The sequence below is a fragment of the Epinephelus moara genome, chromosome 16, assembly GCF_006386435.1.
Source record: "Epinephelus moara isolate mb chromosome 16, YSFRI_EMoa_1.0, whole genome shotgun sequence".
Lineage (NCBI taxonomy): Eukaryota > Metazoa > Chordata > Actinopteri > Perciformes > Serranidae > Epinephelus > Epinephelus moara.
Window position 1 is genome coordinate 35,327,790 of NC_065521.1, and position 24,037 is coordinate 35,351,826.

A 24,037-nucleotide genomic window follows, 5' to 3' on the forward strand; every position below is an offset into this window, starting at 1 on the left:
CCCATCTATCAGCCAAAAGCCATTGGAATAACTCCTCCGTTCCCTACCCATCTACTTGGTAGTACACCCAGCTCATCAGTTACCACAACATCACAGCTCATATCTGACCATTCAAAATGGAGACGGTTAGTTTAGCGTAATATAACGACTGGAAAATGGAGGAGCATCTAGCCTGGCTCTGTCTAAAGGTAAGCATGTTTTCCAAAATGTCAGACTATTCCTATAAGGTTTTTTATTTCTTCTATAAATAAAACCTGAATTCCCGCTAGCCGTGTATCAAACTGTGCTTTGAGTAATGATCTAAAAAAGACTCAGACAGAGGAAATGTCCTCTCGAAGACCGTATCCATTTCCCCAATAACAAATTGCCTCTTAATTACCTCTTCTAGCTCGTTCTCGTGTTTGTTGTGCAGCACTTCAGAGGTGATGAGCTCAGACTGGGAGGAGCTCTGCGCGCAGTCGAGACTTTCCACGCCCCCTCCACCGCCAGCCCTGTGAAAATGGTCCACCTGCTGCTGTCAGTCCCACACTTTCCTTTGCCTGAACCAGCTGTCATCCCAAAGATCCTGACGGCCGGGCCAGCTGAGCAGGGGCTGAAAGAAGAATGTTAGCATGTCTCCCTTGCTTGTACCTTAAATATCTTCCATGCAGTTCACAGGGTTTAATTTTAGACTCCACATGCAGTAGGAGCACACGGTGCCTAGCTAAACTCAAAGTTAGAGGCTACTCAGTTTGCTCTGACCTGAGTCGTAGATAGATTGGGCACAAGTTACTCTTCCTTTTGATAACGGCAGACGAAAGAAGCGCCGCAAATATGTCAGACACTAAAGATCTTGAGGATATCAATGAGGAGGATATTGACGAGGATGAGCTCCTTGCTATGCTTTCACCTGAGGAGCTTAAGGAGCTCCAGAGTGAGATGGATGTTATCATTGCCCCAGATGAGACAGTACCGGTGGGACAGAGACAGAAGGACCAGACGGAGAAGCCTCCAACAGGGACATTCGACCACAGATCCCTGGTTGGTTACCTCTACTGGGAGAAGGAATCCAAACGTATGCTTGAGGAGGAAAGAGTGCCTGCTACTCTGCTGCCCAGTGAGGTAAGAAATCAAACTCCCAAATGTTTGGGTACAGATCCATTAACAATATTCATTTTTCTTTACACTCTGCTTGTGAAATGTCGCAGGTTAAGTGTTTGGAATAATTCTAACGTTGGTCTGATGTTGTTTTCAAAAGAAAACTTTGAGGGAGGAAACTGAAAAGAAAAATGAAGAAGACGTGGAATATAAAGTGATAGAGGAAGTCATTGAGGAAGAAGCTGTAGATGGTGTAGATGGAGAGGAAATTATAGAGGAAATCATTGAAGAAATTGTTGAAGAGGTTGATGAAAAGGATGAAAAGGACGAAAAGGACAAAGGGGTGGATGTGAAAGATAAGGAAGAGGTGAAGTCACCTGTGAACACAGACGAACATGTTGATCCTCCTGACACTAAAACAGAAAAAGTACCAGAAAACAAAACAGATAACGAACAGCCCGTTTCAGACACAAAGGAAACGAGTCAGAGCTCAGCCCCAAAACACAGCCCATCACAAGTGGAAGAGAAAGAGGAAATTAAAACTACAGACTCATCACTTCCTGAAGAGGAGCCAGAGATAAAGGAAATCAATGATAAGCTCCCGCCGAAAGAAGAGAGAAAAATTAACAAATTAAATATTCCGAAGCTGGCGCTCAATAATATAAAGATGACATCAAGACCCTCAGGAAATGAGACAAACCTGGAGACGACACTGGACAAAATCCGCAACAACAACCCGTCTGTCACGGAGATAAACCTCAACAACATCGAAAACATTCCCAAAGAGATGCTTCTGGACTACGTCAACGCCCTGAAGAAGAACAAACATGTGAAAACCTTCAGTTTAGCCAACACCGGCGCTGATGAAAACACAGCTTTCAACCTGGCCAACATGTTACGAGAGAATCGCAGCATCACGACTTTGAATATAGAGTCCAACTTCATAACTGGAAAGGGCATCGTCGCCATCATTCGCTGCCTCCAATTCAACGAGACTCTCACAGAGCTGCGTTTTCACAACCAGAGGCACATGTTGGGTCACCATGCAGAGATGGAGATCTCACGCCTGCTTAAGGCCAACAACACCCTCCTGAAGATGGGCTACCACTTTGAGCAGCCGGGGCCCAGGATGGTGGTGACCAACCTTTTAACCAGGAATCTTGACCGCCAGAGGCAGCTGAGGAAGGAGGAACAGAAGCAGCAGCAGGCAAAGGAGCAGAGAGAGCTGATGCAGATGTATGAGAACAGTCTAAACCTGCCTCCTGGTTTACTTCAGATGCTCGGGTACATACCACCTCTAGAGGTCCTGCAGGAGCATGGGCTCATTCCCCCCTCGTCAGATCTGAGCACCGTACCTCAAACGCACCACCAGCCAGAACAACCAGAGCCTCAGAAGAAGCTCAAACACAAAAGCACTGCCAAACAACCCAGCGCTGAACCAGCAAATGCACTGAAGGGCGTCCAGCTCAAGAGGACTCCCAAGAAACGCGACCCTTTTCTGGACCTGGACCCAAGGGATAACAAGGCACCAGAGAGGCCAAGTTTCCAACTGAGGAAGACTCCAAAAGTGAAGCATGGAGGCAGTGGAGAGGTGACAGATGAAAAACCAAACCTGAGTGCCCTGATTAAGACTTTGAAGCCCGTCCCTCGCAGACGAGAGCCACCTAAGGTTGACCTCACACCCCGTGATCAACTCCTGAGTGACATCAAGAAGAGCAATGTGGCCTATCTCAAATCTGTGAGTATCCAAGGATGAAGTTGGGATCCTGTGTTTAGGAGCAAGCCTACTTCACCATTTGACAAGTTTTTTTTAAAGGAAGAGTATGTAAGATCTAGGGGGATTTAGTGGCACCTAGTGGAGAGGATTAGCAGATTGCAACCAGCTGAAACTAAATAAAATTGTCTTTGATAATTTAGCAGCTCTTGAAGGCTTGGTGAAGGAATTCAGGGTAAGGAAGAGAGACTCCAGCAGCTTATGTGATATACAAACCCACAGCAGATATGTGTAGCCTGAATGTATATGTGAACACATCTATCCCTAATTTAGAAGAAGACAAAACAGGTTTCATTAACTTATATTTTCTTCATTTTACTTTCATACACCATTAAAGGTTCAGTGTGTGAGATTTAGGGTGATTTTGTGGTATTTAGCAGTGAGGATTGTAGACTGCAACCAGCTAAAACTTCTCCTGATTAGAATTCCTTCATCATTTGTTGTCTGCAGAGGTCTCTTCCTCTCCAAAACAACAGACTTGGTGATTTGAACCGGTAAAAACACTCAATAAAGTGCAGTTTCACATTTGAAAAAATATGTTTGCAATATGAAAACTTGTAAATGTGAACAGATCTATCAAGAGCAGTAGTTCCCAACTGGTGGGTCTCAGTCCAAAAGTTGGTCTTGGGTCCATTCTGAATGGACCGCAAGTGACCTACAAATGTGTCAAGTTTGTAAAAAACACACTTTATTTTTAAGTACAGTGAATTTCTGGCATAGAGCTTTTATTTTGAAGTGCTGTTTCCTGCTGTACAGTGAGGACACTGACAGCTACGTGACAGAGACAGCAAACTAGCTTGAGGACATGGCCAAACACAAGTATGACACTAAATATATTAAACTGTGTGGACCTTGAACTAATGACTAAGAAGAAATCTGGACCCCGTGGCTGGACCAGTTGGGAACCACTGCTCTAGTGCCAGTGTTTGGTTTGTCTGTTCAGGGCTCCTGCAGAAACATGGTGGTTCAACATGATGATCTCCTTGGAGAGGCTCCCTATGTAGATATAAACGGCTCATTCTAAAGTATTTAAAACACAACAATTCTTATTTCCAGGCAAATATACACCAAGAAAAACATATTTATTGTAATTCTGTAATTCAATGTAGCCCCCTAACACCCAGCCATTGCCATTGTAATTGTCCACCATTATAAAAGAGATGTCTGTTAAACTATTGACAGGACACCCTGAACTGCAAACAAGGTCCATTATGACTCTTTCTATTCTGAGTTTGTGAGCCATGGTGGTTGTATATTGGTAAAACTTTCCTCAAGCTGAGAAGAGAAAAAGAAATCAGTGCTGTCATCACAATGTAAAGTCTATGACCCAAGGCAGAACTTGTGGACTGGGCCGACGGGAGAAACACCACTGGGCATATTTAGAAAACATTAAGCTAGAGAACTATATTCTCAGAGCAACTCCATTGGAAAGAATAGGTGCCATCTTGGCAACCGGTATCTAGTTATTATTAAAATCTATGGGAATCTGACAGAAATGTTGTCGCAGGGCTCTTATTTTGAAACAGAAACAGGAAAGGGTGACGAAAAAAGGAGGAGATTGTTTTGCATCTGTGATAAAGACATTGAAACTGTAGTAAAATGTGGTACGATGTCAATATGATTATCAAAAGACTATTTTCACTGTGTTTTTGCTGAAGTTGTGCACATCATGTGGAAAAAATGGGCAAGACTACTATTCTCTAGATGTTCCGCAGCTCAGCAGCACGAGGGCAGTGTGGCTGCTCGAACCATGTAACATTGATCGAAAAATACAAGACGTTCCGCAACACTCACGTTGCACACACAGGCAGTATGACTCAGGCCTGAATCTCACACACTGGACCTTTAATTGATAAAAAGGGTTACAGTTGATGGTGTTAAAACTCTTAAAACAGACGAACATTTGCCACATGTGAATGTGTTAAATTATCATAATTTGTTTTACAGCTTACTATCTGTTATCTATAATTACTGTCCACCACCCTCTAAGTCATCTTTTTGTTCTGTCCTTTGTTGCTGCTTGCAGGTGCCGCTCCCTAAAGTCCTGGAATCAAGCGAAACGAGTCTCCTCTGAGGCGGCAACTTCAGCTGTTTGTTCTCTTCACCATACTGTATGTTTATTTAACACGTATTCTCAAATGAACTGTGCAAATAAGAGTGAACCATACTTTCATTACACATTGAAAATTTTGCCTGGTTGTTGTTCCACTCTTATGTTATCACACTCCTTGGGAACATGCAACAGTAAAGGTATAAAAACTAACTCAAAACACCCTACAGTATATTTAATTTACATTAAAGTGTATGGTATTATGTATTTCATCATTCGCTATAGCCAGTGCTCACATATTTCTTAATGCTAGAAAAAGAAAAATGTAAGTAGGTTTGTTTGATTAAATGCTAGCTGATTTATTTCAGAGCAAACTTGTTCAATGTATTTGCATTTTGCTATAAAAAAAATCTTCCACAATTTGCCCGGGGATTCTTCTCCTTTTTTTTTTTTTAATTAAAATGAAATAACTGTGTAAAACTTTCACTATCATTGCAGTAACCCTCCTTGTGATTCTTCAAGGTGCCAATATGAAAAAAAAAAATTACTTCAAGGGAGATGAGTCAGGATCCTGATAAACTGATGCAATGCAGGTAGTTAGTCAAACTGAATAAAACAACAGTATGTACAATCCTGGAGGGATATTCATTACTTTACTATTCAGTAGTGTTATAAATAAGCTTAACATTTGTTTCATGAGTAGTCTACATTTACACTTCTCTGTTTCACATAAATATTTAACCTCAAAAATGATAAGAACTTGACTTTGTGATGTCGACATAGTCACACGGAGACTCATTTGGGAAAAGACTGCAACATAATTCAGGTTATCTTTATTTTTATAGAGGACAGCCATGTTTCACTTCCAGTTCTGTGATTTAATCACTTTCCAAGAATGAAAAAGTCACATAAAAACAGAGAATATATCATATCGCATCCACTAACATAAACAATCTTTGTGAACTGCCGTTTGTGAAGGTAGCATGCACAAACTGCAGTTAGTGCACGTGTGGAGACGTAACAGGAAACAACTGCTCTTTCTATCAGGAGTGACGGTATCAAATGAACACTTAACATTACAGATGATAAATATAATTTAGATTTTTTATTTTTTATTTTTTTTTTTACAAGGAATGGGGATTTAAACGGGGAAAACAACCTGGGTAAGTTAATTAATTTAATCAAAAATTAGTGTCACTGCCAAAATTCTGTACTTATCCTGTAGTCATTTTATACATTTGCTGCATGCTATATTATGAAAATAAAGACGCATCAGAAATAACAACAAACATGTACATATCATGACATAATATTCAAACAATAAAGCTGCACTTGCCATTCATTTTTCAATATTGCATAGCTGTGATCAGAGGGGAAACACTCAGGCCAGCCTGGACGGTCAGAGACTGTGTGCACACATTTTTTTGAGAACAGGAATATTTAAACTCTTATTAGTCAGGCCATATAACCAGGTCTACACAAGAAGCAAACTGGTCTCAAACCAGTACTCATACAGGTCCAAGATGGGAGTTATTGCTGTTCAATAAGCAGTTAACAGTTCACTGGGTGTTGGGTAAATCAAACATGCTTGTACTGAGGTAGCAAACTGAAAGAATCTGATTCCTACTTTAGAACAAACAGAACAGCGTTAGATATTGTGTCGAGACATTCTGCTTCATTTTGCTGAAATAAATACTCAGTCGTCATGGGGAACAAAGTGCGACAAATGATTTGTTTTTGGAACACGCTTTGACACAGGAATGACCTTTGGTAACCTTTGGTGCCCATTGCCTTTCAACATCCAATCCACGCTGCGATTGTGCAAATCTCATTCTAATGTTACGACCCATCTGTGAGTACAGTCGCACAAAAGATAGTAAAGTATAATGGGTATAAAGTATGGGAATGCAAACATCAGTAACTTTACGTGTATAAGGGGGATAAAACTTGACACATGGTACTATGCTATGGAAATTTTAATCCATACTGTATGACACTGAACTCCCCTTGGCACACGTTTGGCTAGCTTCTTATTCCTTCAGTTTGCCTTCGATGAAATCCTGAATCTTGTTTATTTTCTCCTCCTGCTGATCCAGGAGGTCCATGATGACGCCCATGGGGGTCCTCTTCAGCCCAACACCCTCAATCTTGTTCTCCAGTCTGTTCTTCATGTTGCGCAGTCTCAGAGAGGCATGGATCAGAATTACTACAAGAAAAACAAAGAAAATAAGAACATAAATTCTCAGACTTGACAGATGATTTTGTCTGAAACACACCCTGAGTAAACTAAATGTGATACTGTTGCAATGCAGACATTAAAGCAGGCGTAAGGATCGGCGTGTCTTTTATTCCCATGGCAGGCAGATACTGAGTGCATGACATCAGCCAGTAAATGTAGTTCTGTCCAAATCAACAACCCATAGCAACCCTTCAACACAGGCGGCAGTGGGCAGGCCTCCTGGGAAGCGATCAAACTGCCTCATCTGTCCGCCATGATGTTAGCGCTGCTACAGTTGCTTTACCGATCCAACCCATCAATTATCCAAACCACTCTGCCAACGGCCTGACTCACGAGGTATTTAAGGAACTGTAGAAAATCCCAAACTATACATCTGAACTACAACACAGCTCGCTCTGTAACACTGACTTTATTTTACAATCTGTGTCATGAGTGAATGCATGTCAGTTACACCGTACACGCTGTTCAATCCCTACAGTGAGTCAGAGTGAGAGAGCGTTTGGAAAAAACTTGTTCACCCACAGAGCAACCTCAGCTATCCATCCCTGTGTGACTCACCAGCCCCTTTAACTGTTTATCGTATAACATTAGTCAGTGAGAGTTTGCAGTATACTGTAGGGAACACAAGTTAAAATACTCATAAGACTGGGCCAAGCACTACATCTATGGGTACTTTAACTTCAAGTAGTTTCTAGACACAATATCTTTGTTACATCTGTTAAATGTGACTGTTGTGAAGCTAAACACAAGTAAGAATTTACCCAGGAGCTTGCGTGATGTCTCAAATGTTTTGCATTTTTGTTTCAAATTCACAGTACTGCAGAAGACACAGGCAGAGAGAAAGGACTGTGTATGTGATTCCTCAAAATTAAATTTAATTTTACAAGGGCCAAGCCCTTAAATTACAAGTGGGAGTGTGTGGGAACCCGAAGAGTACAATTAAAAATGACTGACAGCTCAGTTTTTCCATGTTCTATTATTACAGGGTTCCTGCTGCTTCACGCAAGTTAGATTTAAGACTTTTTAAAACCACTACAAAGGAAATTTAAGGCCAATTTTATGAAAAACCAAAATTGAAGAAAAAATAAGTACTTAGGGGCAATTTTGCCTGAATGTTTATTTAAAAACAGAGCATTGCTTTTTTTGTTGTTGTGCTCTTTTTTTTCCAATCATTTCTTAAAAAAACCTACAAAATCAGTCTTTGCCTGGCATTTGTTGGCGGGTTTCTTTTGCCATGATTCCTATCGTGCTGACTTGTTTGGGAAATGCCTGGCGTTTGCTGGCACATTTCCTTTGCCATGACTCCTGTCCTGCTGAGTTTAAACCTGTACCAGTTTCAGCCGTGCTGCAAAGTCTTGGTTAGATGCCAATTTCCGTTGAATTTGCTCTACCCCATGTCATCCAGAGTACAGCAGACAGTGGATCCTCTGTTGAGCATCCCGGCCGAAAACAAAATATATGTTGTTGGTTCTGCTAATCTGATCTGTGCGACGTTAATGAAAGAGGCATTTGTTTTTTTTGTTTTTTTTAAATATACATATACAGGATGGAGAGAATTACATTTAAACTAAAAACCCAAATTGATACTTTTAATAAATATTGGTCAAATTGGCTTACACATGTATCAATTATAATTCCTGATTTTGTATAGGAGTAATATGTAATGGGCATGTTTCTTAAGCTAAAATAATTTCCTTTTCCTCTCAGTGTAGAATCAGGTTGACTAGAATGTGTATGTATATGGAAGAGTGCGTTAATATGTGTGTGTATGTGTATGTATATGTATATATGCAGTTTTTACTTTCTATTTAAAAAGGATCCTCTCCGAGATTTTGTTTTCTTTAATTTTAATTCACTTTAAGTGTGTTTTCGTGTGCAGTTGACAAAATGTAAAACCTAATAAAAAGTAAATAACAAAAAATAAATAATAATCATTAAAAATGTTACCAATTGTTTCATAATACTACAATGCAACATTAGAAAAACAATTATAAAATCCTACTTCCCATGTTTTAGCATATTTAAGACATTTTAATACCACTTAAGGCCCTTTAAAAAAAAAAAAAACGACTTAAATGCCTTTTAAGACTTATATGATGATGTAAATTATGTGTATTTTAAATTCACCAGGTCAAGCACCTGGTGATGTCATGGTAAGCTTGGTAAACTAAAACATAAATGTAAAAAGGACAGAGTCAGACTTGAATGTTCATTATTGATGTTGAAAACAGCAGCTTAATGTTGTCATGTGACTGAAATTCCATATGCATGTGGTAACAATTAAAAACAATCTCCATGACAACTAAGCAAACTCCAGTTTGCACATGCCATGAACTATTTTTCATTCTATTGGGGGAATGTTTTAGGGAGCTATAAAGTGCGTAATAGTCAATAAAATTGGTGGACAGTAAATGTAGTGCACTATGTGGCATATAAGGAGTGATATCATATTATAATTCTCCATTCCCTTTTTGACAGTAAACCCAAAACCCTCTGACTTACACAGCAAAGGGAAGGTGATTCCAAAGATGAAGACCATGACGCCCCCACACAGTGACAGCAGAAAGTAACTGGTCACCATCACCCCGATGACAAACAGCGTGGGGTTCTTCCTTTTGAAGTTCTTGACCATGGCCTTGTTCTCTCCTGCCCACACTGAACCCATGAAGACCAGAGTCACCACGGCTCCTCCCAGGAACATGCCAAATGGGTTCATGAAGCTGAATATTGGGACATGAAAAGTGACAATAATGTGCATGTGCTCCATTGGGTGTGAGCATTGTTTTAAATAGCACAACCTGGTGGTAACAGGAACAATAGCTTACACCCTGGCCAGAGGGCAAATGCCTGCAGTAAGGCCTATACTCATGACTTCATCATGCTCTATTCAAAGAAACTATCAAAGCAGCCTGATGTATGTAAAATCAAGAGCAACTGGCAGCAGTGATATGTGACTGTAGGTGCTCCTGATCTTATCAGTGATTCTCAAAAACACTCAACATCCGGGTAAGTGACGTTTATTTTAAATAAAGAGACTGTGGTTAGCCGTTTGCGTTGACAGTATAGCACTGGCACATACATTTAAGCTAGCTACAGTGTTGTTATTACTGATAGTTGATACTAACGTTACTGAACACGAATAAATATGTAACTAAGTGCTGCAGGCAAACACAGGAAGCTAAATGTGTAAATGTCAGAGGCTACCAAGAGTTACAGAGCTTTAAATGTTGGCACAAGAAAACCAAAGGTTCCGGAAATAGCCTGTGTGGTCATGATGGGTGTGGATGAAGAGGTATGCAGGCTAATTAAGCAGAGGGGCAGAGATGCTAGCTGAGATGCTAGCATGATATTAGGACTCACCCCACGATGAGGAAAACCACCACGGCCACGGCGAAGTAATTGGTCTGGTAGTACAGTAAATTACTGATGACTCTGTTGTTCCACTTCGTTAAATCTCCAAACTCGGGTTTGGCGAACCGGTCCATCCCGGGGAAGAAGTCATCCCACGGTCTGAGGGGCGCGAGCTCCATTTTGGCTGCCATGTCTTCAACGTGTAGTGCAGCGACACACTAACACAAACATAACCGCACGCGCTGCGTAATATTTTGACAGGCCAGCTGATCGCCGTCTGAGCGTGAAGGGGGAGGGCCATCAGACAAGCCGTACTCTCGCGTAGGATCTCGCGATACTTGGGATCTCGAAGAGGTCTTTTGAGTGTGAGTTTGCGTTGTGGATGCGCAGCAGCAGCAGCAGCAGCACCAACGTGAGGATTCAAGGGAATACAAAGGTGCACCTATATAAAAATGAATGTAGTTTATTAGATTAAAAAATGTATAAATTATTAAGGAATGTTCTCACTTCGGTTTGTTTCCCATCACCCTCAAAGCGAGGACATTATGCACCAAGAGTACAGCAGTAATATGACAGTTTAAACATGAACCAGAAACCTCTCTGTGTCTCTCCCAGTTCCACCCAAGGCTAAAGAAGTTCACTTTAAAATATTAAATGAGATTTTCACATGTAATGACTTCTTTTACCAAATGTTTTGATTACGATTTAAATATTTGTACTTGTTGCAATGTAATTACCTTATTTCATACACAACAATATTTGTAATTTAACTCAAACATTGAAACCTTAGAACATGTTTTCTTCTCTTGTAATTTAACTAGGGCATTTTGGGATTTCTTTTTCAATATTGGTTGACTTAAAATGCTCAGAATATTATGATTCTAAATTATGAAAAATATAAAAGTTGGTGTGCAAATGGAGGACAAGAAAGTAGTAGTTTGGGACAATAATTATTTTGGCTAAATATTATATTCACAAATATAGTTTTTTTTCTTTTAAATTAGCCCAATATTTCCAGCATTTCCAAATGAGATAATCCTATAAAAATAAATAAATAAATAAAAACAAATAAAAAAATAAATGTAATGCTGTAAAGTTGGTCAGGCCCTTTGTCTTTACGGATATCTGTGTACATTAATTCCTGAATGGCCACAATTATTTTGTTTGTCTTTCATTATTATTCATTTCTGTTTTGCAGTTCGGTCAGTTATATTATATCAATACTGTAATCTGTATTAAAATGTCATATGACGTGCCTTTTTTGACTGTAAATAAATTTTTCAAAAAATCACAAAAGTGCATTTAGTAAAATAAAACATATCAAAGAAATGAATAGCTCATGAAAGTTATTAAAACAAAGATGTAGACATTAAAATAAATAAGCACTGGGGTATTGATTAAGATGGTTGAAAGAAACTATTAATTTTACATACAGATATGTATTTAGTCATTTTGTTAAAGGAGAATCAGGAGTTTGAATTCCTTTTAGGAAAATTGTTTTGATAATTGTCTTTAAATGTGTATTTAAATATGTGTAAATTGTGAAATAGGCCACAAACAGCACATTATTTTAATACAGACCCTGTTTTAAAAAAATGTCATGAAATAAACTTCTATTTTTTTTTATATTTCTTAAATGAATAACTAATTAAATAAATAAAAATATTATCAATAATAAATACAATAGAGTGTGCACATTTTCTTGTAAAAAAAAAAAAAAAAAAAGTAGTACACTTCCTGTCATGCTGCTTTGGTGGATATAATTTTCAAATAATCTGATATGACACTTATATGTTATTCATAGCCAAACTTTAATGGCTGATGTAAGCTTACAGTTTGGTTTGTTGAGAAGCAGCAGGGTTGTTTCTGGTCTTTGTGGCTGTATGCAGCTGCTGAGTGCAGCTTTGACACCCGGAAACACATCAGACACAATCGGGGACATGGGACCGTGAAAGTATGGCGGATGCCGAGGAGCCGTAAGTCTCAATGGACGAAAAATAAGATTTTACCGTAGTTAAACTCGAGCCTTTGGTCGCTAAGCCGACATGCTTGAACCTTGTTTTACTTTGTTGTTGCAGGGAGAAGAAAAGAAGGCGAATAGAGGACCTGACTGAGAAGTTAGTGACGAATGCTAAATAAAGGTCTCTGTCTGACTGGCAGCAGGTTTGCGTTGCACTGTGAGCAGCGACTCCTGGGCCAGGAGACATGGAAATAATAATTTTAGCAAGGGACAACGATAATAACCCAGTTAGCTGTTTGTACCGTTCATTCATTTACACAGTGTGTCCATTCATAGTGTCAAACATGATGCCGAAACCCTGCACTGCACCAATCACGTAGCCTCCTTACAAGACACATCCGGAATGACCAGCACATTAAAGCTGTGCACCATTTCCATACCACATACTTACCCTTATAAGGATGTAACTTAGTGCTTTGTAAATTGAAACAAGTCAGAAATGCATTCAAATAAACACTTGACTCATAAGTGTGGTGTACATTTGTGTCCCACAATGCAATGCACACAAAAGATACTGAAAACTTGCAGCTGAAAAACATAATAATGGTGAAACAGCTCCATGGAGAAAGTTTAATTGACAGTGGTAATCTAAATTTGCAATTGATGTCAGGCGGGTGTGTATTGTACAATTTTCTGTAGGCCTATTGAAGGAAATTATATATATATTTTTTTATTCTAACTGCAAAAACAATGCACTACACTGTTGAGTATCTAGTGTGAAATTGGGTCACAACATATATTTATGAAGATTCTCGGCCATCCTAGTTATAAGTCTCGTTTCCTGTAAATTTCCTGCACTGTCATCGGTTGCATCTCTTAGTGTCTGTTTGCAAAGTGGTTCCCAGCTTCTTCTTTTTTGTGCCTGTGACCCATTAATAGAGAGTAATGTCTGCTGTGTGTCTACTGATAACAAGTCTCCTAAATGTGAGATGTTTAACCATAGACTGTAAAACGCTGTACCCTTCACCATAGCCTGACATGCATCTTCCCAGAAATGTAACTGCATGTTGTGGTGAGGCAGACTTCTGTTTTTGGAAGCGGAAACCACTTCCCTCAGTGGAAATGAACCTAATATTTACTTTAATTTAACAGATAAGAAACAATAAATTGTGAAGCCAATAAAGCCTCCACAAATATAGCATTTTAATAGCAAAATAGCATTTTTGTGTGTGATTTATCCTGGCTTCATATGAGTACAGGAAATCTCCGCTAGTCGCTAGGCTAATTTATACAGTGTTAAATTCCACAGGCTTGTGTTAATAACGTTACCATGTTGTATTTGTTTGGGAAAACATGTTTAGTATAAGACAGTTGTTTTGTCGGTGAACCTTGTGAGCTGTAATGGAGCTGAATTTTTTAACGTTACCTTTGTTATATGTTGCTGTTGTCCCTGGCTTCATATGAGTAGAGGAAAAGTCTGCTAGCCACTAGGCTAATTTATACAATGTAAAATGCCATAGGCTTGTGCTAAAAACATTAGCATGTTGTGTTTATGGGAAAAATGTGTCCAGATAAAGACAAATGCTTTGTCTGTGAATGCTGCGAGTTATAGTGAAGCTGATTTCTGTATTTGCGTTTTAGAGGTGTAACTGCAGAGTGACGCTAACATACCACCGTAAAAGTATAAATGTTCACACAGTGTAGGCTATGTGCGTAGGCTATGGTGTAGACCCTGCCTAGAGCTGATGCACAAGCATAAACCCTGCTTAAAGAGTGGGTTTTTTTTCTGTAACAGTGTTTTGACTGCAAAACGATTGCATAAAAGTCAGAAAGAAATCATTTTGTGTAGCCGAATTAATTTTTCATTATTTCCTACGTAGAATCATTTTGTGACCATCTGTTAACCCCTTGTTGGGGTCCTGACTCTCAGGTCGGGAGCCACTGTCCCAGCAATCAGTCAGAGACAACAAGTGCAACCCTAAGGGGTTAATAGAGATGTGCCATTACAGCCAAATAACAAGATTTCACAGTGAGTTCTGGTGATGTTAACTCATATGACCAACCTGGGGGGGTTGCAGATTGCTGGGTTACTGTAACTCATTGATCAATAGCAGTTTAAGTCTCTAGTTTATTTGCAGTCATTTTGCATGGCAGATGAAATCCAGAATGGTGGCCAGAATGTTTTTTTCTCTGTAAGGTCCTGTATTTATTAATACACCACAGTGCTTTCTTTTTACTGCCTTCAGGAAATGTCTTCCTTGAAAATAAAAGCTGCATGTAATAAGGGATACATGGCCTAATTTATTTGTAGTGCAAATTCAGTGTATCTTGGTGTGTTGTGTGTCCAGAATGGCTGTAGATGGCGGACACAGGGACGGTGGTTGCGACTGGGACGGCCGGTGGAATCATGTGAAGAAGTTTTTGGAGAGACCCGGCCCGTTCACCCATCCTGACTTTGAGCCAAGCACTGAGGTGACTTTGTGTGATTAAAGCTTGTAGCATCATACTGTCCGGTGATACTGATGTTTCCAACCACAGCGCAGTTTTATTCTTTAAACATTGCGGTGTTTGTTTCTTCTCAGTCGTTACAGTTCTTGTTGGAGACATGCAAGATTCTGGTCATTGGTGCAGGAGGACTTGGATGTGAACTCCTCAAAAATCTGGTAGGAAATGATAATGTTATATTGAAGTGTTTAGTGAAATACAAGCTGAGCCAACAAACTATCTTGTTTAGATAAGTTCTTACTTGGTCTTTTTGTGCATTAGGCCTTGTCTGGATTTCGCGTCATTCATGTGGTTGACATGGACACGATTGATGTGTCCAACCTCAACAGGCAGTTTCTTTTCAGGTAGGTTTCACTGTTGTTTTTTCACCTCCTTATAGCAGGGTTCTTTCGCAGCATGGAAAAGTAAAGAATTTGATTTTAGTCATTTCCAGGTCTGGGTATGGTTGGAAAAAATAAAAGAGTGTGGAAAATTATTTGTGTTTCCAAACTGTACTTGTGTGTACTGTATTCTAAAATACAACATCATAATTTCTAAAAACAAATCATACAAGAAGAATGTTTTTCATGGTCTTTGGAGCAGGCAGTGTGCCCAGCTAAAATGTTTACCACTGTGTGAGAGTGCAGGCCAGAGTGAGCTTGAGGTCATGGAAAGCAAGGCAGGAAGTATGGCGCGCGACTGAGCACACATTCCTATGCAGAGCTGCCTCTACACCTGTACATCACAGCCTGCAAAACATGAGAGATGAAGACAGTCCACTTTGCTTTAGTTTCAGCTTCAAAATACTGACCAGTGACATTTCTGTGTGCATATGAGTATTCTTTAGGTCTCGTCAGAAAATTGTTGGAATGCAGCATCTCCTGTCGTTGCTATGGTCGTTGCCATGGACGCTGCTGACGCTGAAACCTCGTAGCTTTGGATTTTTGAATCATTATGATGCATTGTGCAGTGCATTGTATCTGAAATGTTTTGTTATTGTATGCACCTGTTGGATGTTATTTTAATTAAAAAAACGTTGACTTAGAGTAAGGGTTGCCACGGTAATGAAATTCCCTGGAAAATTAAAAAACTTAGAAATTAGAAAAACTGTTCCAGGCCTGGGCAATTATGCAGCTTTGTGACAAAATTAGTTTGTGATTCAGACCAAAGCAAGCGAACTCTAGGTCTGAAAGCATCCTTAGTCTTTTTAGCCTCTGTTCAACAGTGTGATAAATTCAGATTACATTCAGCGTCTCATTTGTCCTGTAAGTAACTGTTACATGCATCCATTTAGGCCTAAAGATGTTGGACGACCAAAGGCAGAAGTGGCTGCCGACTTCGTCAACAGTCGTATCCCTGGATGTAAAGTCGTTCCGTATCCTTTGCAGCAACAGTTGTAAAAATACGCAGGTTTGGTTCTCACTTCATAAAATATCCTGACCATGATTTTTATTCCTTATCAATAACATGCAGTCACTTTAAAAAGATCCAAGACTTTGATGAGTCGTTCTACAGGCGTAAGTCTTTTTCTCACAGTTTCTATGCCTCAGCGGAGCTTAACTGAAAAAGCTCCTTAGAGGTTTAAAACCTTCATCTCTTTGCAGAGTTCCACATCATCGTCTGCGGACTGGACTCCATCATTGCCAGACGCTGGATGAACGGGATGCTGGTAGGAAAGGGAGATCTGAGAGTTGTGTTCACTTGATAAACCTTTGCATATTAGGAGTGTAGTATGAGTGTAATCTGTGGGAGTTATGATTGCTGTCTGTAGATATCGCTGCTCAGCTATGAAGACGGAGTCCTGGACCCCAGCTCCATCATCCCCCTCATTGATGGAGGAACGGAGGGCTTTAAAGGCAACGCTCGTGTCATCCTGCCCGGCATGACTGCGTGCATTGACTGCACACTGGAGCTGTACCCGCCACAGGTCAGTTTTCAACAGCAATTTATCCTCTAATTTCACTTCACAAAATTCATTTACACACAGCAAAACAGTTCCTTTGTTATTAATGAATAAATGATATGACAGAATAGTTAATCAGCCTATTAACTTTTTACAAAAGTGTCACATCTGCTTGTCTTCTTGCTGAGAGAAAGCATCTGTGGTGCACAGGAGGTGATGTTTCACATTTCCATCTGCAACAACAGCTGTTCGCTTGGGGAAAAAAAGAGAAGAAAAAAAGATTTGGGTCATAAACATAAGCAGTAATAACTACCAGACTGAACAGGAAAAGAAACAGTGCCAGAAAAATGTGATGATAATGTGTTACATGCAGACGGACGTGTAAAACCAGCACAGCAGGGACTGTTTTACACCAAAACACACAGAAAAGAAGGTTCTGTGTGTAACTTTGTTCATGTATTACTCACTTTTTGTTGTGAGTGGGTGACGGGTTGTAATGTAAATTAAAAAAATGACACTTTCCCAGACTGTCTGGGTTGCCTGTAACAGTCTGTGGACTGATTTCTGTGTGAAGAACTCGGGATGAATTTTCGTAGGAAAATCTAGAGGATGCGATTTCATGCACGCTTCCGAGTGCCTTAGCTCTTTTCAGCTCTGCTACAGAGCTAACAGTGTGCAACAGTAATTAATGTTAGCTTAGTAACGGAGACTGCTAATGTCAGAAAATAACTGGCATCCACACAGAGTCCACACATGCTGTGTTTCTGTTATATAGATTTGCAGTGGCGGCTTGGAGAATGCACTTTGACTTACCACCTTTGTTTTCTCTGGCTGATATCATGGAGCCAGTATTTCAAATAAAATATCTTAACATTATCCTCCTGTGACCCTGAGTCCTCATATGAGGACATCATATTTTGGGTTTCCTGCACCTATTCTTCTTTCTGCTTAACTCAGACCTGTTGTACTCGTTTGTGGACACTTTTATTTGTGCCATCTAGTGGTAGTAAGAGCACAATACACTAATGCATGTAAAAACAAGATGGCAGCCGTCTCTGCCAAGTCAGTGTGCAGCCGATCCCAACACAAAAATGGACAAGGTGCAAAACCTGATCACATTTTATGATTGAAACTTGTTTATTTATGATTAATAAAGTTTGCAGTTTGATATGCCAACAAATTTTAACATATTTTAGTAATGGTAACAAGCTAAGACACTGGTAATTAGAAACTACTTATTTGAAGACACAGAGACTTCATTATCGTTGGCAATGTTTAGTTTTTTATACTTATCAGGTCCTACTGATCCCAAATAGCTAGGGGACATTAAAAATGCATACCAAACAAAAGTTCAGGTCTCAGGAGGTTATAGATAGTGATGTCACTTAAATGTTATTTATTTTATTTTCTGGCATTCTATCAAGGATGTCGATCAATTACATTCAGTCTCATGTTTGTCACTGTTTTAGCCGATGCCCATGTGCTCGCCCGCGCCTACGGAGTGTGAGCACGAGCAAAAGGATGCTGACTGCAGTTCACTTTTTTGCTTCAGAGCGAGGCGTTACTAATAGCACAGATTTTCGGAAACTTACATACAGATGCTTTAAGTAAGAATCTGAGGATTCAACTCTTTCATGAACAGTTTCAAGCACTTCTTTTATTGTTTTGATATCAAAGCTGTGGCCGTCACTGTGCAGTAGAAGAAAAAGGGCTTCTAGTGCCCTTTTAAATGTATTTATGCTTGACCTTAATGTTCCCATCCACAGATTAACTTCCCCATGTGCACCATTGCGTCAATGCCAAGGCTACCAGAGCACTGCATTGAATATGCCAGAATCTTACAGTGGCCCAAAGAAAAGCCATTTGGAGGTAAGCTTTTTTTTTTTTTTTTTACTGTAATATAGCTTATCACATCAGCTAACCTTGTGCCTGTGGACATTATTACAATGAAAGCTAACTGAAAGGGTCATCTTCTCAACCAGAAACCAGCTTAGATGGAGACAATCCTGAGCACATCCAGTGGGTGTTTGACAGATCCCTGGAAAGAGCTGCAGAGTTCAACATTACAGGGGTGACATACCGACTCACTCAAGGTGAACTTGTGAATTAAAGACTAATTTATTCAATGCTAATGTCAGGTTTGGGTTTTTTTTTTTCAGAAAACTTTCTTATTATAATTGACAGCTCTCAAGTTCATACATTTTGTAATACTGTGCTGGAAATAAACTCTTGCCTGTGTTTTTTGCTGTAGGAGTTGTGAAGAGGATCATTCCTGCTGTGGCATCAACCAATGCTGTTATCGCTGGTACGACACCCAAAAGTTTTTGACACAGTAGCTGTTTCTTTTCAGTGTGGAGGCTCTTAGGGGACAAGGGTGGAAAAAAAAATAGATGGGTGGAAAAAAAAGACAAATACGTAAGTGTTCTTCTGAGAAACTTTTGTGTGCTTTTGCCAAAGTTTTGTTTTCTCCCGTGACAAAACCAGGCTGCAGCGCTATGAGATGCTTTGAGCATCAGTCCTATCGAAGACATTTCTTGACACAGAAACCCGAAAACATCCTTGATAATCCAGCAGTACGATAGGTTAATGTTATGGCCATCAGTCTCAATAATTTCTCCTTTTGAATCTGATAAATAAAGATTTTTTTGTCTGTTTTGGATAATGGAAGGCTCTATATTACCCATAATCATCAGCCACTGTTGCTATGGAGACGAAGACAGTCCGCTTTGCTTTAGTTTCAGCCTCAAAGTGCTGATGATTAATAACATGTCTCCTGAGAAATGTGTGTATGAAGATTCTTCAGGTCTCGCAAAACATTATTGGAATGCAGCATTTTCTGTCATTGCTATGGTGGTTGCTATAGACTATGGGTATGCTACCAGGCCTGGAAATGGTTTAACAGGATGTTTGAGAAGAGTTTTCAATATTCATTGTTTGAGATATTCTCTGAAATATGTTCATAAAAATCGCAAAACATGTCTAAAGTTACATGAAACATTTTCCCTATATTAATAGTTAAAAAGCTAGTTCTGCGCTGCATGACTGTTGAAACGTCACTAGTATTTTGTGATACACATTGCTGTTTGGAGCTTGTGTGTGGCGGGAATGTCTAGCCAGTGAGTAAAGTTAGCAAGCGCTAGCAGTTTGCTTATCTGCAAACTTCTAAGAAATGCATGTTTAATATTATTTGGCTTTCGATGACATAATACATGGCTCAAGAGAGAGGCAAACCCCTGCTGTGCTTGCTGTAAGCCCTTTACCAAAATGTTTGACGCTAGCAACATAGGGAAAGCGGCTCCGGTCAGCCATGCTAGAGGAAAAAAGAGGCCGCTCAAAAGACTGCAAGCGACTGTGCATATTTCAATCCTGCCGTAGCCAGTCCAGATAACGTTAGCTCTTTTACCAGTATGGCTGCAAAACAACTTAAGCCAACACTCAGCTAATCTATTGCCACATCCAATGATCTGCCTACCTGTTTTAAACTACTTAAATAAAGTCATGGATATGATAAAGGTTTGGAAAAGTTTTGATGATTCATTGGTAAAAACGTGTGGGAACCTGGTCGAGTGCCCCAGGAGTTACTAATTTCTTCTGCTTTGGATGTCCAACTGCTGCCAGCCTCTGGTGAACTTTTCTTGTCACCCATCTATCTATTTTTCTCCCCTATGTCTCCTAATTGGCTCCATAGATCAGAGATGTTGACGGAAAGGAAATATATGAAAACATCTATGTCATATCTTTGTTGAAATATCAAAAGAAACAACCCCTTGGCTAAGCTCCCTGTCGTCACTGTTTCTACTCCTGTCAAACCAACTGTTCTCACTTAGCACATATTCATACAACGATGATATTGACAGATTTACAACTTGAAAATTTGTTGTAATTTTTAAACTATGGATCTTCGATTTTGCGTAGAAGTAAACAAAAGCGGGCCTCTTACATCCAGCCAACAACCATTGATTTTCCCAACAGATGACAACAGATTTTATCAGCTACAATTAGCTAGCTAGTTCATGCTTATTTTGTTAGCTGGTTGAAAACTTTGTCTCCAATTGAGTTTTTATTGTTTCTAACTGACTCTTTGGAAAACAGTAACCATGGAAAAGTGTCTGACATATGCACGTGATTGGACTGGATTGGATAATAGCTGCGTGGAGGCGGGGTTTATCAAATGTTCACTTTTGATTTATTGTACTGAAACAACTGTGAAAGTCACATAACTATCTTTAATTTTGTCTTTGTTCTCCATAGCTGCCTGTGCCACAGAGGTTTTTAAAATTGCTACAAGGTTAGGAGCAGAAAACAATTCTTCATCTCACATCCTAATTGATTTGTCAAATGAACATTACTTAACATCAGATTTTATTTTGCAGTGCATATATTCCTTTAAATAACTACCTGGTCTTCAATGACGTGGACGGACTCTACACCTACACTTTTGAGGCAGAACGAAAGGTTTGTTGTACCTTAACTTTCAGTTATTTTAGAGCTCCCTTACTGCATTAACAAACTCATTACAGGACTCCACCTCTTTATAAATGTTGGACTTTGCAGCCTCAGTGCATATGTGATTTGTTCCATCTCATACAGTTCCCCCTTTTTTTTTAATCCAGATGTTGTGTAATGAGCATTTTTGAGTACAAAGAATGAAAAGTTTTACTCTGCATCGTCTTTTATCATCAGGAAAACTGTTCAGCATGCAGCCAGGTGCCCCAAGACCTCCAGTTCCCTCCGTCTGCCAAATTACAGGAGGTTTTAGAGTACCTGACAGAGAACGCGGCTCTGTGAGTGTTCAGATAAAAACATATTTAATGCTTCTTTAGGGAAAATAACAATGATTAGGTTTAAATTGTATATAAATGTTTTGCAGACAAATGAAATCCCCGGCTATCACCACAACTCTGGAAGGGAAGAATAAGACGCTGTATTTGCAGGTAATACATAGTATTTAAAATTAATTTAATCAATGCTTCATGGTGCTTGTTCGCCTGCATTTTTATCATAACCTACGATTGAACCATGATTACATTTTTATTCCAGTCTGTAAAGTCCATCGAGGAACGAACCAGGCCAAACCTCTGCAAGACTTTGAAAGGTAACAAGAAGCGGTGCACCAATCTGTCCACAGTAAAGTAGCGTTTGGCTTTCATGATAACGTACAGATAATATGTGTTTTTCCCCTCTGATGCAGAGCTGGGCTTGTCAGATGGACAGGAGCTAGCTGTGGCCGATGTCACAACGCCCCAGACGGTTCTCTTCAAGCTCAATTTCACCACCTGAACATTCATTACAGCACTCAGCACTGACGTCAGATCGACTGCATCTGAATGCAAACTGGGTCTTGAATCACAAGGTTACTGTGATGTTGCAGTAGCATATTTGATATGAAAATGTAAATAATGTGAGCGAGGTCTCTCTTGTCAGACAGGACTGGGTGTCATATGAATATGGAGTCAGTTAACAGCATTGTTTTTTTTCTATTAGTAATGTTGTTTACTTCTTTGTGTATTTGTCATGTGTTGACTGATATTGTAGCGATTTCCCTGTCAATCAGATGAGAATAATAATGTGTATTATGCTCTAATAAAGTTTTATTATCATGGTTATAGAGGAAGACTCTGCTGCCAGATTTTTTTTTGTCATGTTTCCCCATTTGGAAGCAATACAGCAGCTTCAATGTTAATCAACATTAATGAATTCAGTGTAACTGGATTACAACCACAACTCGTAAACACTTAAAAATATAGGTGACCTGGTAGGAAGTCTCTTATTAAAGGGACGGTTCACCTCAAAATTGAAAATATAATTTTCTTCCTACCTGCTGGTTATCAACCTAGATTTTCTAGAGAGAATCTAGAGTTGCAGAATGTTGGATGTGCCGGCTGTAGAGATGTCTGCCTTCTTTCAGACATAATGGAACTAGATGGCACTCAGCCTGTGGTGCTCAAAGTGCCAAAAAATACATTTATAAAACTCATGTCTCCTTCCAGAAATCATGACCCAGTTACTCAAGATAATCTACAGACCTTGTTGTGAGCATGTGGGAACTATTTTCTTTCTACCAAACTACACCCGCCAACTGCATCACTGTGCAGAAGGAAGCGTGCATCTACTGCTAGCTCACCTAGCACCACTGAGCTAGCTAATGTTACAGCTCAGACAAGGAGGATGCTGTTAATGTTTGCATCTCACACTGTGACATTAGTAGATGCACGCTTCCTTCTGGTTGCTGCATAGGGTGCCATGCAGAGCGAGGGTGCCAAAATTGCCTGCAAAGAAAGAAAAATACATTATTCAAGAAAAATCAAGCATAAGGGAAAATGGTGGAGTGTATGAGGAAATCATTAAAGTAAGAGAAAATTAAATTAAATCAAAAAGGCAATCTGGGCACAGTACAAGAACAAGAAGGTGATGAAATTTAAACATCGTTCTCTCTTATTATTTACTATTATTGTTTTTTGGCAAAGTTGTTCATCTGTGTCGATTTCTCATTAGCTCTTGCTCTTGTTATTAATAAATACAACATTAATAATAATAAGTAGAGAAAGCTATTACGTAAGAATCTGCGGCTGTGAATGCTGCATGTTGAATAGCTGACGCTTCACTTCCATGCCAGCTTTAAACATTGAATAATACCATGAATGTATGAATGATGTGGAATATTTTAATTAATTAATTAATAATATTTTCTCAGTTAACATTGAGTTAAATGACATCACTTAGTGGAGTTTTTGCCACTTTCAGGCTCACTGTGCCAAATGTCTAAGTCAGATTGCTTCCACAACAACATGTTTTAAAAGAGCACAAGCTTTACTCCATTTTGACCAAAAATTATGCATGTAGAATGAAAACTGTGGGCGTGATAGCGAGTTAAAGAGAAATGTTTAAGAAGCTCTCTCCACTTTAACAGCTGGGTCCCCCACTCTCGCTCTGAACATTCCATCCAATACAAATCAATGTAAAAACTTGAGGAGGGCGTTTTCACCATGCTCCAAGCCAAGTCTGAATATTTCAAAAAGTTTGAATGGGATTTGAAAGTTTAATACGAACCAGAATGTATGAAAGATGGGGGACTTTTTAAAGTCTGAACAGACTTTCTACATGAATGTATGAATGAAGAAAAAGCTTTGAAAATACATGAAAAACCTTGAGTTTGTCTTAAGTTTGAACATTCCTCCGTTCATTTAAATAGGGAGAAT

The 24,037-nt window shown here is 39.4% G+C and overlaps 3 protein-coding genes across 6 annotated transcripts; 2 read left to right on the forward strand and 1 right to left on the reverse strand.

The window, feature by feature from the left end:
- Positions 1–626: 626 nt before the first annotated feature.
- Positions 627–9,724, forward strand: lmod3 (leiomodin 3 (fetal)). 2 transcript variants are annotated; one of them, XM_050065245.1, is made up of 4 exons: positions 627–1,101; positions 1,238–2,815; positions 4,878–4,962; positions 9,619–9,724. In XM_050065245.1, the coding sequence occupies exons 1-3, from the start codon at positions 814–816 to the stop codon at positions 4,923–4,925; spliced, it is 1,914 nt and encodes a 637-aa protein (XP_049921202.1). In that variant the 5' UTR covers positions 627–813; the 3' UTR covers positions 4,926–4,962; positions 9,619–9,724. The 2 variants fall into 2 exon arrangements, with proteins under 2 accessions (XP_049921202.1, XP_049921201.1); XM_050065244.1 differs by lacking the exon at positions 9,619–9,724 and having other exon boundaries at positions 628–1,101; positions 4,878–5,567.
- Positions 5,700–10,775, reverse strand: LOC126402915 (PRA1 family protein 3-like). Its single transcript, XM_050065267.1, has 3 exons — positions 10,501–10,775; positions 9,643–9,860; positions 5,700–7,107 (listed from the first exon to the last, which is right to left on the reverse strand). Exons 1-3 carry the CDS (start codon positions 10,680–10,682, stop codon positions 6,932–6,934), a joined length of 576 nt encoding a protein of 191 aa, XP_049921224.1. The 5' UTR covers positions 10,683–10,775; the 3' UTR covers positions 5,700–6,931.
- LOC126402911 (NEDD8-activating enzyme E1 catalytic subunit-like) lies at positions 9,976–22,452 on the forward strand. 3 transcript variants are annotated; one of them, XM_050065256.1, is made up of 18 exons: positions 12,353–12,467; positions 12,570–12,608; positions 14,800–14,923; positions 15,034–15,114; positions 15,218–15,300; positions 16,230–16,310; positions 16,409–16,452; positions 16,540–16,604; positions 16,707–16,862; positions 18,605–18,707; positions 18,821–18,931; positions 19,090–19,143; positions 21,090–21,126; positions 21,212–21,293; positions 21,522–21,622; positions 21,709–21,772; positions 21,879–21,933; positions 22,030–22,452. In XM_050065256.1, exons 1-18 carry the CDS (start codon positions 12,448–12,450, stop codon positions 22,116–22,118), a joined length of 1,389 nt encoding a protein of 462 aa, XP_049921213.1. In that variant the 5' UTR covers positions 12,353–12,447; the 3' UTR covers positions 22,119–22,452. The 3 variants fall into 3 exon arrangements, with proteins under 3 accessions (XP_049921215.1, XP_049921213.1, XP_049921214.1); XM_050065257.1 differs by having other exon boundaries at positions 12,428–12,467; positions 12,570–12,632; XM_050065258.1 differs by lacking the exons at positions 12,353–12,467; positions 12,570–12,608 and adding an exon at positions 9,976–10,146.
- Positions 22,453–24,037: the final 1,585 nt, after the last annotated feature.